The following is a 15430-nucleotide window of genomic DNA, read 5'->3' on the forward strand; positions in this document are numbered from 1 at the left end:
GCTGGTGGGGGATGAGGGGAGACCAAGAGCATTTAGCCTTTATATAGAGGAGTCAATTAGACCCCAACCCACTATGTGGGATATTACACTGCCACATGGCAGCGTGAGGAGCAGGAGGGCGAGAATCCATTCCAACACCCCCCCTAGATGCGAACCCCGATGCCAAATAGGAGCTGATGAGGCTCTGATACCATGAAAGAACGCAGAACCGCATAATAACACGCGTAACATGCGGACGGTGGCCAACAACCGGCCGGGTCTCCCCTCACCGGAAGATTGTGAACCACCATGAAGGCTATTTAGTCCTATATAGAGGAGTCAATTAGACCCCAACCCACTATGTGGGATATTACACTGCCACATGGCAGCGTGAGGAGCTGAAGGGCAAGAATCCATTCCAACACTATTTTGGAAGCACAGACTTTGCTTTTGTGCCTTGACCAATTTATTGGTATTTGGGTCATTCTATTGAAGCCCATAGAAATCTCTTATGGATTCATGATGAACTTGACAAACACGAGAAGGGTGAATTGTTTGCCTTGAGTTGTTTCAGGGAAACATTGTCAATAGTTAAAAGCATGGTATCTATGGTATACATGATTATCATATGGATTTATGGGTCCTCTGCTATTTACATTGTAAATAATCCATCAATCTCCTATTTAATTGCTTCTCATGACCATAATCAAAGAGTGAGGGGATTTCTGCACCTATGTGTAGGAAAATCCTACAAGTCAGGCAGCCCTTTAAAAGTTTTTGACAATGTGACAAAATTCAGTTAACGTGTTTATAGTGGGCTTAAGAGGTGCCCAAGCCTAGATTGGAGGCACCATTGGCAGTGCTGGATGCCAAAGAATATCTAGAGGTCTACGAGCTGGAGGCGGAAAAGATGGAGCAATGGGAGACACATGCATTGGAGGACCTTAAGGAGGCACATACAGTACTGCTTCCCTGAAACAGAGCAGGCCGACAGCTGTACAAGAGTCCCAGGGGTCAAAATCTGGTGAAGATTGACCACGAATCTGAAATGGTAAAGCGCGTGGAAGAGGGCAGACTGACCAGCAGCAGAACTGAGAAAAAAATGCAGAAGAGAAGGTGCTGCAAACAGGGCAGAAAGTGGGGCAACAGAGTAAACTCTGAACCTAGAGCTTTCATACCATGAAAGAGTGCGCAGAATGGGAGCAAGATAAGCACTAGAGTGTGCTGATCTGAGAAGTGCATGAGTGAGAGAGATATATGAAGCAACAGCAAGAGACATATAGGTCTCATAAGTGAGGGATACAAAAGATGACCAAGCTATGAAAAGTGAAGAGGCTAGCCCACCTATATATAGGTCATGAGGGGCTGGCGGACTGGAACACAAGACCTGGCTGACTCGAGAAAAAAGAAGCTGGCTGATTGGAGAAGCATCACCCGACCTAGGAAAAATACCAGGAAAATGGGGAAAAATAGGGTGAAAATAGGGGTGGCCAGCCCACAACCAAGGGCCATAAAAGGGATCAAATGTGGACACAATACATGGGCAGAATATGCTAACAGGGTATAATTAGATAAATTGAAATCAATAATGGAGGCACCCACACCTACCTATAAACAGATGCTTCCGAATCAGCCAGGAGACAAGAATCTGAATGGAGGGTCAGGACATCCGCCGGATCAAGCGACATCATCGGGACTAGAATCTGGAAAGGCTTTGGATGCCCATGCCCCAGCCTCCAGTGGAGCTGAAAAGGTAGCAGGAGGCAATAGTGGAGGCAGAGTTCCCAATCTACTCATTCTCATAGCCTCCAGGCACTAGTTACCCTTTTAAGGTGTGAACCTAATTTAACCATGTGCACCTAAATCAGGTGTGCACCTAATTCAACTATGTGCAAACTTTAATTGTCATTAATCACTCAACAACTGTGTCCCTTCACGATGAGGGCTCATAATGACCTCTCTCCTTACAACTACTCTGTGCATGGCCCCAAGTAGTCATGGCAAATGTCAGAGGTGTAATGCATGTGAGAAACAAGTTGCTTTCCCAATTAGCTTCATGACAAGTTCCAAGTAGACCTATGATGCATAGTCCCGTTTTATTCCTATATGTTTGTCCCTTTGAGTATGCTTTACTAGCACATCAAATTCAGCAAGGCAAGAGATCATTTTGTCTGCCTGGCAGTTTCAGTATTTCAAGGGAGATAAATACGTTTTCATGTTGAGCATGTGGCATGATGGTAGATGCTTATATTGGAAGTTTGTGTAGGCTCTAAAACTTGCTGCAAACCCACTCTTTTCCAGTAGTCACCGTTCTAAGTCATGCACTCTGAATGAGGTGACTCTGTGGGCTGGCTTTTGCTGAATTTTTGAATTGCTTTTCTTTGTTTAGTCACACTAGCTTTTGAATACAATATGCTGATGTAGTGTATTGCTGCTATTGGCTACATAGACAACTAGATGATATTACTTCCATCTTTGTTGGTCTTCGGCTGGCTTTCTTCAGCTTTAGTTTGGGACCAGCTTTTTCTCCACAAATTTCTGCCTGTGTCTGCTTTTCAGGTAGGCGATTTTTTGAGGAGCTTGATAGAGATAATGATGGACAGGTGACTCTCGAGGATCTGGAAGCTGCCATGCGCAAAAGAAGGCTTCCCCAACAATATGCACGTGAATTTTTGCGTCGGACAAGAAAGCACTGGTTTGCAAAGTCTTTCGGATGGAACGAATTTCTCTCACTGATGGAGCAGAAAGAGCCTATGATGCTCCGTGCTTATAATTCATTGAGCTTGAGCAAGTCTGGCACACTACAAAAGAATCAAGTATTAATATCTCTTCGAAATGCTGGCCTTCCTGCAACTGAAGAAAATGCGATAGCCATGATGCGGTGTCTTGATCCGAACACGAGAGGCTCTATTGCATATGGACAATTTCGAAATTTCATGCTGCTTTTGCCACCTGAACGTCTTGGAGATGATCCAAGGTGAACTTGACTTTTCAGCTTTGCAATTGCTCATGATTTGAGGTTTTTTTTGATCAATCATAGTACAACTTGGCTTTATAGCACAGGAGAACCAGAGTTTTTCCATACATTCATGCATTATATACGTGTGAATGTTGTTAAGTCTAGAAATAACCTGAGCTTTATATTAATACACCTTTCTAGTCTATGGTATGCACATGATGGAGTTCATGATTTGAAGCTTTGTGAGTTAACTTTCAGGGATTCAAGATCACGCTTCGGTTCTTTGTAAAGTTTAGAAAATAACTAAACTTTCCATTAATATGTATACATACATATGTGCGCACTGCGTATGTGTGTGTGTGTGTGTGTGTGTGTGTGTGTGTGTGTGGTGCTGGGTGCAATGCTAGCAATTTTGTTACTACAAACAAAAGTGTGTGTGTGTGTGTGTGTTTGCATTTTTAAAATTCTTAATGTGTAACATGCCTACCTCAACGGCTTGGATGCTGGCCTTGTACTTGCACCAAGCCTGGGTAACTCTCAACATGAAATTTCAGGGGATTTTTGAGCTTTTTGTTTATTTACAGGCAATATCGTCTTGATGCAGGATGGTGTGGTTTGAAGCTGCAACAGTGGTACCGATGGCCCCCCCTGTAGCAGTGCCAGCAGAAAGTGTGCTCAAGTCAGCTCTGGCAGGGGGATTGGCTTGTGCTCTTTCTACATCCTTAATGCACCCTATCGACACAATGAAGGCATGTTATCAATCTTGTATCTTTGCTTTTAACAGGTCACGGGCTTGATAGATTTTCTTTCAATCAAGGTTTTGTCTCGGTCAATCTGTAGACCTAAGCTAGGGCTAGGGATTGACACAGTAGAGCTAAGGTGGATGGAAGGTGTCCATCGTGGGTGTACACAGAGAGAGAAAGAAAGAAAGAAAGAAAGAAAGCTGTATTAATGTCTACTAGAGGCTGAACTCGACCTATGAGACAAATCAATGTACAACTGTCAATGTCTTCTGGATGTCCAGAAAAAAAAAGGACAAAATGAACATGAAATAAACTATGAAAGTACTGAGCTAGTGGGGGGGTGTGATGGATGGAGCACTACTGCTAGAGGCTCAGTATGCAACCTATATGCGCAGGGTATACAAGAATGCAATGCAGATCTGTCTAGCTCCAACCAGTACCATAATGGGGGTGTAATATGTGATACATAGGCGATGGCGAGGCAAAAATACCTCGGAGCATGATCTCCGGGTGTGAGTGTAAGTGAGCTAGCCGCTCCTGGATATGGTGCTGATGTCGAGCGCGTATCTTTGTGATCTCCCTCTGAGAGAGCAGTACTGTAGAGAGAGAATTTGCACGTACAAGATAATGATTGTATTGATATGGAAACTCACAAGTACAATGTTTTTTATAGGCTTACAGCCCTATCTTTTGACTCAAACACAATCACACAGACTAACACACTGATGACACATGGCAACAATTATCTTATCCACTTATAAGGGTGTGTTCACACCTAGATAGGTGTTCACACCATAGTAATATGGGACGGGGAACGTAACGGGGAATGGGACGGGGATTCCTGGGAACTGGGATGGGGAACGAGGGACGGCATACAAAATATGCAATTTTAAGTAAGCACTCATTCAAGTAACTTAACAATACTAAAACAAAGTCACTTTACACTTCCAAAGCATCAATATTAAGTTATACTAGCAAAAAACTGGGTGTTACAAAAAAGGAGATCGAGCACCCAGGACCGAGTTGCCAAAGGCTAAAGCAAAAGACAAGGGCAAAGGCCTAGGCCCTAACCACGTAAATGGCATACAAAAAAGAGACTATCACTAGAGTAGTACATATGTCAAAAAGCCTCAAGGGGCATGTGAAGTGCTGGCCTCACGATCATGGGTCCTTGCAATGCCTGTAGTCTCCATAGAGATGTCCTCCACTTGCTCCTCCAACGCCTCATCATCTTGAGACATCTCCTACTCGGTAAATGCATCAGCCTTTGCAGTTGCACTCTTGCAAAGCATTCGCAAGTTTGCACTCACATAGACTAGATCATTTGCCCGTTCCACTCCAAGACGGTTCCTCTTCTTCGATGCAATGTGATTGTATGAGCTCCAAAGTTGCTCTAGGCAAGAGGAACTCACTGCCTGGTTGAGAATGTGGATGGCTAGATGCTGAAGCTCAGGTCCATCCGAACCAAAATCTTCCCACCACAAAGCAGCCCCAACTTTGAAGCGATCATCCTGTGCATCCATGTCTCCATAAGAGCCCTAAAAGCTCCTATACCTGGATAACTGGTCATCACGGATCTTCCGCCTAACATTTGGGTCAGGCACAAGTCGAGTCAAGACAAGTCTCCATAGCTTGCTCACCTTTGCGTCACTTTCTTGCCCTTTGCCCTGAAACTCAGGGTCCACCACATAGGTTGCTGCATGCAAAGGAGAGGAGTAGGAGTTCCACCTACACACACATAGGGCACGGATCTCCTCGTACCTCTCCTTATCTGGCTCCAAATCCCTCAGCTTCTCTATCATGCTGTCCATAGCCTCATATACCTTGCCGATGCATGGCTTCATACCATCCACAAGCCTCATCAAGTGGACAATAGGTTGAACCATAGCATTAATGCACTTCACTTTTTCCCAAAAATTAGGGCTCTGCTTTTTCCTTACATAGAGCTCCTGTCTCAGTGGAAGCCAATGGTGAAGACGTGAACTCGTCACTAATGAACAACTGTCTCAATGCACCACTACACTCTTTCAATCGGTGGAGCATTAAGAAGTTGTAGGCAAACCTCGTATCTGAGTATTTGAGGAGCTGACGGCTAGATTTTTTGGAGAATTCATGGCGTAGGAACTGATGGTTTGTGACAAATGTCACTATTTGGCTGCCCACTTGGATGATAGGCTGGATCCATGACAAGTCCCCAATATCCTTCAAGAGATTATTTAAGCAATGTACCATGCAAAATGACACGGTGATGTTGGGGTACATGCTCTCAATGATCGCTCCGGTTGCCTTGTTCTAAGCCTCCCCATCAGCAACAAAGCCCACAACTAGGACTGGGCCAATGATCTCTATGCCACTAGCCCACTCTGTTGCTAGCACATCATCACTCTCTCCGGTCCCAGAAGTATCTTGTGAGGCGATGAAGTACATCTCACCGCGGGAATATGCGACAAGGCCATGGATGGACCTCTTCCGCGTATCACTCCATCCATCGGCTATCAGGGTTTGTTGCTTGCTCCACAAGCCTCTTCTCCTTCTCTAGCAATGTGGTGCGCAAGGACTCCGATGATGGGGGCGTATAGTGCTTTTCCCAATCGAGTAGATCTATTATTGGCCTCAACTACTACACATGAGGTGTATGCTTGCATGGGATGAGCAGGCAGAATTTACTAAAGCGATCCACAATGGTAAAACACTGAGTGCTACGTGATCCGGTGGATGCTGGTAGAGGCCCTACAAAGTCCGTAGATATGTCGATGAAAGGTCTGTCGGGGATGGGCAAAGGTTGAAGTAAACCTGCCTTCTTTGTATAGGGAACCTTGACTTTTTGACAAATCTTACAGGCTTGTACATGTGCATAGACATCACGCCTCATCTTTGGCTAATAAAAGGACCGTTCTAATTTCTCGAGGGTGCTGTTGATACCCCTATGTCCTCCAACTAAGGAGTCATGGGCATCGTGGAGAAGAGCGGAACGCTTTTCTCGAGTAACACAGAGACGGTTCTTGTAGAACAACCAACCGTTCTATACTGAATAGTGGCCACGCTCAGAATTGAGGGCCAAACTGTACTGAGTACCAAACTCAGGGGAGGCGACATTTTGGTCTTTCATACTATCTAAGTCCTTCCCTGTGATTTCGAGAATGGTAGATTCGTGGACTGCTTGGATGCAGGACTTTCGACTAAGAGCATCTGCTCTACTGGGTTATGCTTACCAGGGATGTATTCAATCATACCTCCAAACTGTTGGAAGATTTGACTCCACGTGGCCTGGCGATCACTCCACTGGGCACTTGGCATAGTCTGAAGCCACTTAAGTGCTTGGTGGTCTGTTTTCACTGTGAAAGCCTGTCCATAAAGAAAAGGCTTCCAATGTTTGAGCGCTGTGATCACACCCAAAAGCTCTTTGTCATATACCGAATAATTCTTTTCGGCGACATCCAACTTTCTACTGTACAATGCCACGGGTCGATTGTCTTGCTGGAGGATTGCACCTATGGCTACATTGTTGGCATCGGTGATGACCTCGAAAGGTTCATCCCATGATGCTAACTTTAATACAGGTACTTCTTAGGCAGCTTTCTGGAGTGCACGGAATGCATCAAGCACCTTGCCTGTAACTGAGACTTTCTGCTTGTGAGTCTTCACCCCCTTGAGCAAGTTGGTAAGAGGTGCTGCAAGGTTGGAAAACTGATGGACATGGGTACTACAGGCCTGACAAAGACCTACGAATGAACGGATTTCTTGGGCGGTCTTAGGAATGTCCCAATATAAGATCTCCTGAACCTTTGATGGATCCAGTCTAATGATTAATCCCATCGGTATCGATGATGTAGCCCAAATACTGAACTTCCTTAACACCAAAGATAGTCTTTTTGGTGTTTATGTAGAGTTGATTATCTCGCAAAAGTTGCAAGACTTTCTCCACATCTTTCTCATGCTGCTCTGTAGTGGCTGAGAAGACTAGTATGTCATCAAGGAATATGAAAACACACTTCCCAATGTGGACTGCGAAAATCCTATCATTATCTTATTGAACGTTGCGGTTGCATTTGTAAGCCCAAAAGGGATGACTACGAACTCGTAGTGACCACGGAAGCTCGGATGAGGCTCTTCTGAGCAGCATCGCTCTCACTAGCATCAAATACCACGGATGGCATAGGATGCATGAAAGGTAAAAGTTGAACTGCATTTGAGGTAGTAGGCGGGGCTGGAGGAGCTGGGGAGGCTGTGGCAACTGTGGCAGGAGGAGCTTTGGCGGCTTGTGCTGCTTGCCATTTGTGACAATCCTTCTTACCATGCCCTATAATATGACAGAAAAAACATCTATTTTTTGACTAGTACTTCCTTTGCTCCTCTGGAGGAAGATAACCTCCAGTAATGCTTGCTTTAGCCTTTTCATTAGGGGTTTTCTTAGGTTCTTTATCTTTCTTACCCTCTGAACTGGAGCTATTACTGCTGTCCTTCTTAGCATCTTTAGAAGACGCGTTACCTTTCCCTGTCTATGCAGTTGATTGCTGCTGCTGGGGTTTGGTACTGGATTGAGATGATTGCTTGCGCTTGCCTCCGTTAAGCTTCATTTCTTCATTCTGAGCGAGAGTCAGAGCCCGGTCATATGTTCTTGGTTCAAAGTTACGAACTGTGAACCGAATGTTAGAGTCCAATCCACGAATGAATTGCTCCATCTTAGCCTGCTCAGATAACCCTAAGTGCTGTGCTAAAGTAATAACCTTACCGGAAAACTGAAGCACTGGGGATCCGTTTTGTCTGAGTCCATAGAACTCGTCTTTCAAACCGGTCATGTACTGGGGCGAGAGAAATCTGGTCTTCAGGTCATGGACAAAGATGTCCCAGTCAAAGGTTGTGACACCTGTGGCCTGGTCTGTATGAATACTAGACCAATGCTGCCACCAAGTGATTACCCCACTAGTGAGATGGGGAGCCGCTAAGTGGACTTTGTCTTGAGGGTCTGTGATCCTAGCTAAAGGAAAATGAGCATTAAACTGATGAATAAATTGATTAACTAATGAATGATTACACTTACCATCAAACTTACTGAAGTTTGGTTGATTGCGAATGATGGTGGTTGATGCTGCTGCGGAGTGTTGGCTGGTGACACCCATGACTGGGGAGACTGAGGAGAGCTGCTGATACCTCAAGTGTATGGCCTCCTTTTCCCGTTGGTGCTCGAGTAACATACGTTCTCGATCAAGCTCACGTTGGTGTTCCCAAGCGGCGAGTTCAGCCTGACGCCGGTCTTCGTCGATCTTGCGTTGGGCTTCCTCATAGTCCCGTCTTTCTGCTTTTTCTCTTTTCCTTCGGGCCTCATCCTCTCGCCTTTGTTGTTCCATCTGAAAGAAGAGGGAGATGTAGTCGGGTGCTGCTGGAGGTGTAGAAGGACGTGCTGCTGCTGCCTCCAAGAGTTGGAGATGCTCCATGAGCAGCTGGTTCTGAGCTCTAAGAAGAGCTATGGTGTCTGTTGTAAGCGGAAGAACATGGTCTCTTTCGGGGAGACATCTTCCGGCTGATGAGTACTCTCTTCTGTAGACATGATGCTGAAGTCGGTGGTCGTGCCGGAACGCAATCTAACCATCCAAGGATGCCCCCACGCTAGGATACGGTGTGTGTGGACAATCTGAATCTGATACCAATGTGATATGCAGCAAAAGTCTTTGTATTGGAAGATCCTGTCACACAAATGCTCACACCGTCTTCTATATCTTGAGTTTCGTGAGTTTAGCAATCCACCTTAATACTTCAAACTTTAAAGAGATATGAGAGAGAGATATGAGAACTGTACACCAGATTGGGTCCCGAATTACCCACTGAAGGGCCCCCTATCCCGATAACAAGATAGTATTTGCTTTATTTCTTTAGAGAGAATGACTGTGGATTGTGGATAAGCCAAACGCAAGATCTCGGAGGATCGGAAGCTTGGCTGAACTGTACATGGCTGTAGAAACACCTCGATGAACTGATCTCGAGCCTATGCACTCTTCCCAAGGGCATGAGGAAGGGCTGCACACCTGAGGCTGAAAAAAGAAGGCGGAGGACTGTTCTATGCTATGTTAGAATGCTGTAAATGCTTATGAATGCTTGGTTACCTTTACCAGAGGGTTGGTGTATGCCTGAATGATGTACTGAAGGCTGGTTACTGATGTAAACTGCTGTAGGACTGAAAACGCATGGAAGAACTGCTGTAGAACTGTCAACGCATGGCTGAGCTGATGCTGGACAGAAAAACGCAGACTGATGTGCTGTTTTGGGGACTGTGTAGGACTGAATCTGCAGGCGGCTGGTCACTATGCAGGAAAACGCAGATCTGCCTGCTGATTTGGACCTGAATAGATGTTGGATGCAGGCACCTAGGGTCTGAAGGGCTGCGTTGAACTGTAGAGGCTGATTGGAAGCAAAACGCAAGGTCTCCTGGCTGGAGAAGCAAAGGCAGAAGCTCCAATAGGGCTGGATTAGTCTAGGGCTGAAGGCAATGGAACTCCTAGGGCTGAGGAGGAAAGCTCTTAGCACACTGAAGACTGAATGAGAAACTAAGCCCTATGCAAGCCTATTTATACTAACTAGAGGCTGGTCAAGTTGGCTGGTCATTTATTTAATAAAGTTAATATTTATAAATGACAATAAATGCTAAATAAATACCAGAAAATATGGGAAAAATACCAGATAAATCCTAGTAAATTTCCTAAGGCTTCTGGGATGTTCTAAATGATGCACAGGTATATGAATGCATATTATGCAGGATGCAGAGTGCTTGCTAATGCAAACCCTAAGGCTTCTACTGACTCTACATGGATGAATGATTCTCTCCAAGTGGGTTAAGGGACTTGACTGACTGACCGACCCGCTAAGGCTGAGGAATGACCTACGTAGCTCGTGCCTGACTTATCCTGGACTGAGGATATGTACAATGGGGTCATGGCGTACGACAATTATCATCCTACTGGGTTCTAATAATGTACAACTGTTGCACTGTTGATGATGAGCCATCTTGTCACCATGCACTGAGTGCAGAGTGCATGTGACAATAGCATACTTCCCCCCTTGAGAATCATTGATGTCCTTAGCAATGAATCCAGGGAAGTGACTCTTCAGACTATTCATTGACTCCCATGTAGCCTTGACCTGAGACCGTCCTTTCCATTTGATCAAGTACTATGAATAGATGGAATACCAAGACCGTCTATAGACGTACATGGATCTAGAACCAACTTGGGTTCCGTAGGAATATACCTAATCATGTCCTCCAGATTAGGGATCTCCTCCACTGGCACTATCTCATCACCTTCACCTTGATGTTCTTTCAAACGATTGATCTGAAACACAAGGTAAATCTTGATTCCAGGAGGTAGTGCTAACCAGTAAGCCGCATCACTAATCTTCTTTGTGATCTAGTAAGGACCACAACATCGAGAGGATAACTTGTAATGCTTGCTAGTCCTCATCGTCTTGGAGTCCTTTGGGACTTTAAGATACACTCACATGCCCTCATGTAAAACTCTCAAGGTTAGTTGCTGGTTAGCTGAGCACTCTTTATGCTTTCTCTTGCAACTTATATTAATGTGGTGGGTGTCCTTTTATACTAAAGTGCATGCCCTACCACATTAATGTGTACACATAACCTTATAAAAGTGTACATTACCTATTGACACTTAAATCATGTTTTTAAACAAATAATTATCACCTACAAAACTAAACCAAATGCTCTTGAACAGACATCTCACACGCTAGACTCCGAGTTGCTTTGTTCCGGGCGTCCCTGGCTCATCAGGGCGGCACATAAACATAGTTATGTAGGCAATGTCCAAATAGTGAACTGTACACATCAAATATGCACCTGCTTGCACACACCTTGTTCCAGACAGTCTTTGCTTTCATAGCTTGCACTTAGCCATTGGGCCCTTGGTACAAATAGCATTATATAGCCCAATGAATGTCCATGATTCCAGGTATAGAACCATCATATAACCCAGTGCAAATCCATCATATAAACAATAAAAATAATGTAGTATCTAGGTGGTGACAGACATAGTGAGGTCATCAAGGGCACCAGCACCCTATCAGTAGAGACCATCCGCTCCATCAGCAGAGACCATCCACATGCAAATAAAAGTAAAACGCCTCCCCTGCATGGCCCGAGAGCTACACGGGCTTCTATTCTCAGTAGCCATGGATGTGGTCGGTCTAGATGGCTTGAATGACCTCTTCTGGAAATGTCTTTGTTCCCTAGATGTTGCCCCCTAAACTTTACTGTTATGCATTAAGTTTAAGCCTTTCCAGGCAAAAAAACAATAATTACATAGGAAGGGGTATTTGAATTTATTGTTCTTTTGTGGGAGATTTTTCTTAGGTGTGTTTTGCTATGCTTATAGAGCTTCTGTTGAAATGGCTGATTGTTTAACTGCAGACAAGAGTGCAAGCATCATCAACTCTGTCATTTCCAGAGCTAATATCAAAGCTGCCAGAGATTGGAGTTAAAGGTCTTTACAGAGGTTCTATTCCTGCAATTTTAGGACAATTCTCCAGGTCTTCCAGACTTACCAAAATTTTTTTTTCCAGAGGGTTAATACAACTGCATTGTACAATCAAATGGAGCACATATTTAACTCTTCATCTATGGCACTGTTTCTTGCAGTCATGGTTTACGAACAGGCATTTTTGAGGCTAGCAAATTGTTGCTGACAAATCTAGCTCCTGATGTTCCTGAGCTTCAGGTGTAGTGAGACTTCACACAGGAATCATTTGTTCACCCAAAGCCACCTCTCGAACTGTGCTCTCTATGTCTCACTTTTTCCGTCTGTGAAGAACTAACCACGCTCTCTATGCATTAGGTACAATCATTGGCATCTTTCTGCAGCACAGTCCTAGGAACTGCAGTGCGCATCCCATGTGAAGTGTTGAAACAAAGGTTGCAGGCTGGTATTTTTGACAGTGTAGGAGATGCTATTATTGGCACATGGAAACAAGATGGGCTAAGAGGTTTTTTCAGAGGAACTGGGGCTACTCTTTGTCGCGAAGTGCCATTCTATGTTGCAGGCATGGGCATATATGCAGAGGCCAAAAAGGTACTGGTTCCTTTAATGAGTTCTTCATTGTCCTTGGAAGAAGGTGCTTAGAACTTGTGTGGTAAAAAGGTTGGTGAGATTAGAACACTTGACAAAAAGTGGAGCTATGGTTGTATGTTACTGTCTGTTAACAGGGCGTATGGTCTCAGGTAATGCAACAGGTACTGAATCGTGAATTGGCACCATGGGAGACCATTGCTGTTGGGGCCATTTCTGGTGGTCTAGCTGCAGTGTGTACTACTCCTTTCGATGTCATGAAAACAAGAACCATGACAGCAGCCCCGGGCTGCTCAACAAGGATGAGCATCATTGCGCTAACGATCGTACGAGAAGAGGGCTTGTTAGGTCTGTTTAAAGGAGCAGTTCCTCGCTTCTTTTGGATTGCGCCTCTTGGAGCAATGAATTTTGCTGGGTATGAATTGGCAAAGAGAGCAATGGAGAAACAAGAGGATTGAATGGTACATAATCAGCAAGTGGAGGGGGTGTTCAAGATGGCTTTGGTACAATTGAGGGGACTATTGATGAACTAAAAGCGTCGAGCAGCTACCTTTGATTTGATATGACACGATCCTTGTTGCTGAGTATACTCCAGAGGAATTCAACATGCTAGAATATGCCCTAAAGAAACCACTTAAGTTCCTTTAGTAGAGACACTCGCATTACAAACCTGACTTCTAATATTCTCATTGTTTTGAGACTCTGGAGGCAATTTATCTATCGCTTTTGTACACCTAATCCATTTGATTCTGAACACATGTGTTTCATTTCTTACATCGCCAAGTTGGCCTCTCAAGGACTTCAGACACAGCTTACTCAAATTTGGCATTGGTGAATTTAAGATGTCGAAGTGCACAAATGAGTAATGGGTAGTCTTCTGTGTTGACAAGAGCCCCTTGAAAGCGTAATTGGTGGTATGCATGAAGAAGAAAATGTGTAATGCTGAAGGTGTTCAAGGCCCAAGGATGATCAATGACTTGGTGGATCGCAATTAAGCACATTGGACTAAGAACAATGGTGCATGCTTATTTCCAAGTTTGCTGCCAATGACCTATCCTAATATCTTGTGATGAACTAATCCACATCCCTATAAAGCACTATCTTGTTTCATGAGACCTTCGTGTTCCAAAGTACACCTTTTTTTGGCTTAGGGTGAATCATCTGTTGTATCTCATAAGGGATGGAGAAGACATTATGATGTTGGTGTGTTAATGCAGTATTGGGAGGACCAAAACAATAATGCCATTTACACTATTATTTTTTCGTGGGACACTTTCAGAGATCCCTACTCTTAGACCTCATTGAGAGACTTATGGTATCACACTTGACATTCATATGACTTTTTGAAGGAGGTCGTGGCATTCTCACACGAGGACACATATATCCTCCTTTATTTGGCTGTCTCTATTTGGTGGCCTTGTTGCGAATGAGTGGAGATTGGTCGTCTAAATTCTATCTAGAGTCTCAACCCACCAAAAGACATCATGCTTGAGTTAATACTTCTCAATATCTTCTCCTCAATGCATTTATCATTGTCCATCTTTCTTTCAAGTATGTTTCTTCTAAGGGTTTCCAAAGCTTCCATTATAGCTGCTCTAATTGTTGATTGTGGGATACACTTAGTAGTGGATGCGTAGCCTTCTTTTGGAGGCCATTGTAACGATGCTGATTAGTGTAACAAGTAAACCTTACGGTTTGGGTTTTTTTAAAATCAATGAAGAATGTTGAAAACTCAAGTCGTAAGTCATTGAGTTGCTCAATGCTATGTATTGGATTATATGTCATGCCATTCATAAACTATCTAAAGTCAGTAATTTCCTTGAGATGCATGTTTTTGATCGAGGTATGTTTACTAAAGACATCATAACTGTCAAAGTAAATGCATCAAGATGAGCCAACTTTTTTAAGAAGATGCTAAACATTTGATCTATTTTGTCATTGTGTATGATCCTCAGAAAGAAAATTTCAACTCGGCAAGTTTTCCCAATTGCACAAGCATATTCAACTAGGCTAAAATTGTACAGCTTTTGTTCTTCTTGTAATATTGTGCAGCTCTATTTATAGCACCATTGGGAGAACAATTGTGATTGTAAGATTGGGAAAATTATGCATGTCTCTTGCTTGGGAAATTGTGATCTTAAGATTGGGATTGTTATGCATGTACTTGGCATGATTGGGAAGACAACCAACCAAATGCATTTGAACAAGAGTCTTCTCTTTTATATCTTTTGGTAGCCTTGTGACATGAGAGGTAAGTTTTGATTTATTCCAGCTATTATCAAATCAAGATATCGTCATGAGAGTTTCAAGCACCTCTTTCTATGGTATATGACCTTGCACTCTTTAGCTTACTCTTCTCTATATGTTTTAAGTGCTTTGTTCACAAGCTCCCTCTCTTCATGTGCTTTGGCTTTCTTTCTTCAGATTTGCATAAACACTTCAAAGACCCATTCTTACCTAATGATTTAGCAACATTGGGGAATTTGGTTGTTCATAACCTTGTGAAATAAGAGTAGCTCATGAATTCTTTACTTGCCTCTTCCATCTCATCCTTGTGTGTAAAGTGCCACCTCTTTTCTTGAAAATTGGATGTCAATTGTAATCTTCTTGTTAGGCATCATCTGCATGTAAAATAGCTTTCCATCCATGACAAAGCTAACTACCCAGCTATACCTCTC

At 43.7% G+C, this 15430-nt stretch overlaps 1 protein-coding gene across 5 annotated transcripts in view; it reads left to right on the forward strand.

The window, feature by feature from the left end:
• The window catches only part of LOC147624440 (calcium-dependent mitochondrial ATP-magnesium/phosphate carrier protein 2-like), a 30715-nt gene extending 16424 nt beyond the window's left edge, over window positions 1–14291 (forward strand). For all 5 annotated transcript variants that reach the window (XM_086819427.1, XM_086819429.1, XM_086819430.1 and 2 more), the window contains exons 3-8: window positions 2539–2956; window positions 3543–3687; window positions 12098–12216; window positions 12326–12404; window positions 12522–12755; window positions 12905–14291. In XM_086819427.1, coding sequence (XP_086675553.1) covers window positions 2539–2956; window positions 3543–3687; window positions 12098–12216; window positions 12326–12404; window positions 12522–12755; window positions 12905–13210 — 1301 coding nt within the window. In that variant the 3' untranslated portion in view covers window positions 13211–14291. The remainder of the gene's footprint in view (window positions 1–2538; window positions 2957–3542; window positions 3688–12097; window positions 12217–12325; window positions 12405–12521; window positions 12756–12904) is intronic.
• Window positions 14292–15430: the final 1139 nt, after the last annotated feature.

This window comes from Cibotium barometz, chromosome 25 (genome assembly GCF_041138505.1).
Source record: "Cibotium barometz isolate CiBa-2024 chromosome 25, ASM4113850v1, whole genome shotgun sequence".
Classification (NCBI taxonomy): Eukaryota; Viridiplantae; Streptophyta; class Polypodiopsida; order Cyatheales; family Cibotiaceae; genus Cibotium; species Cibotium barometz.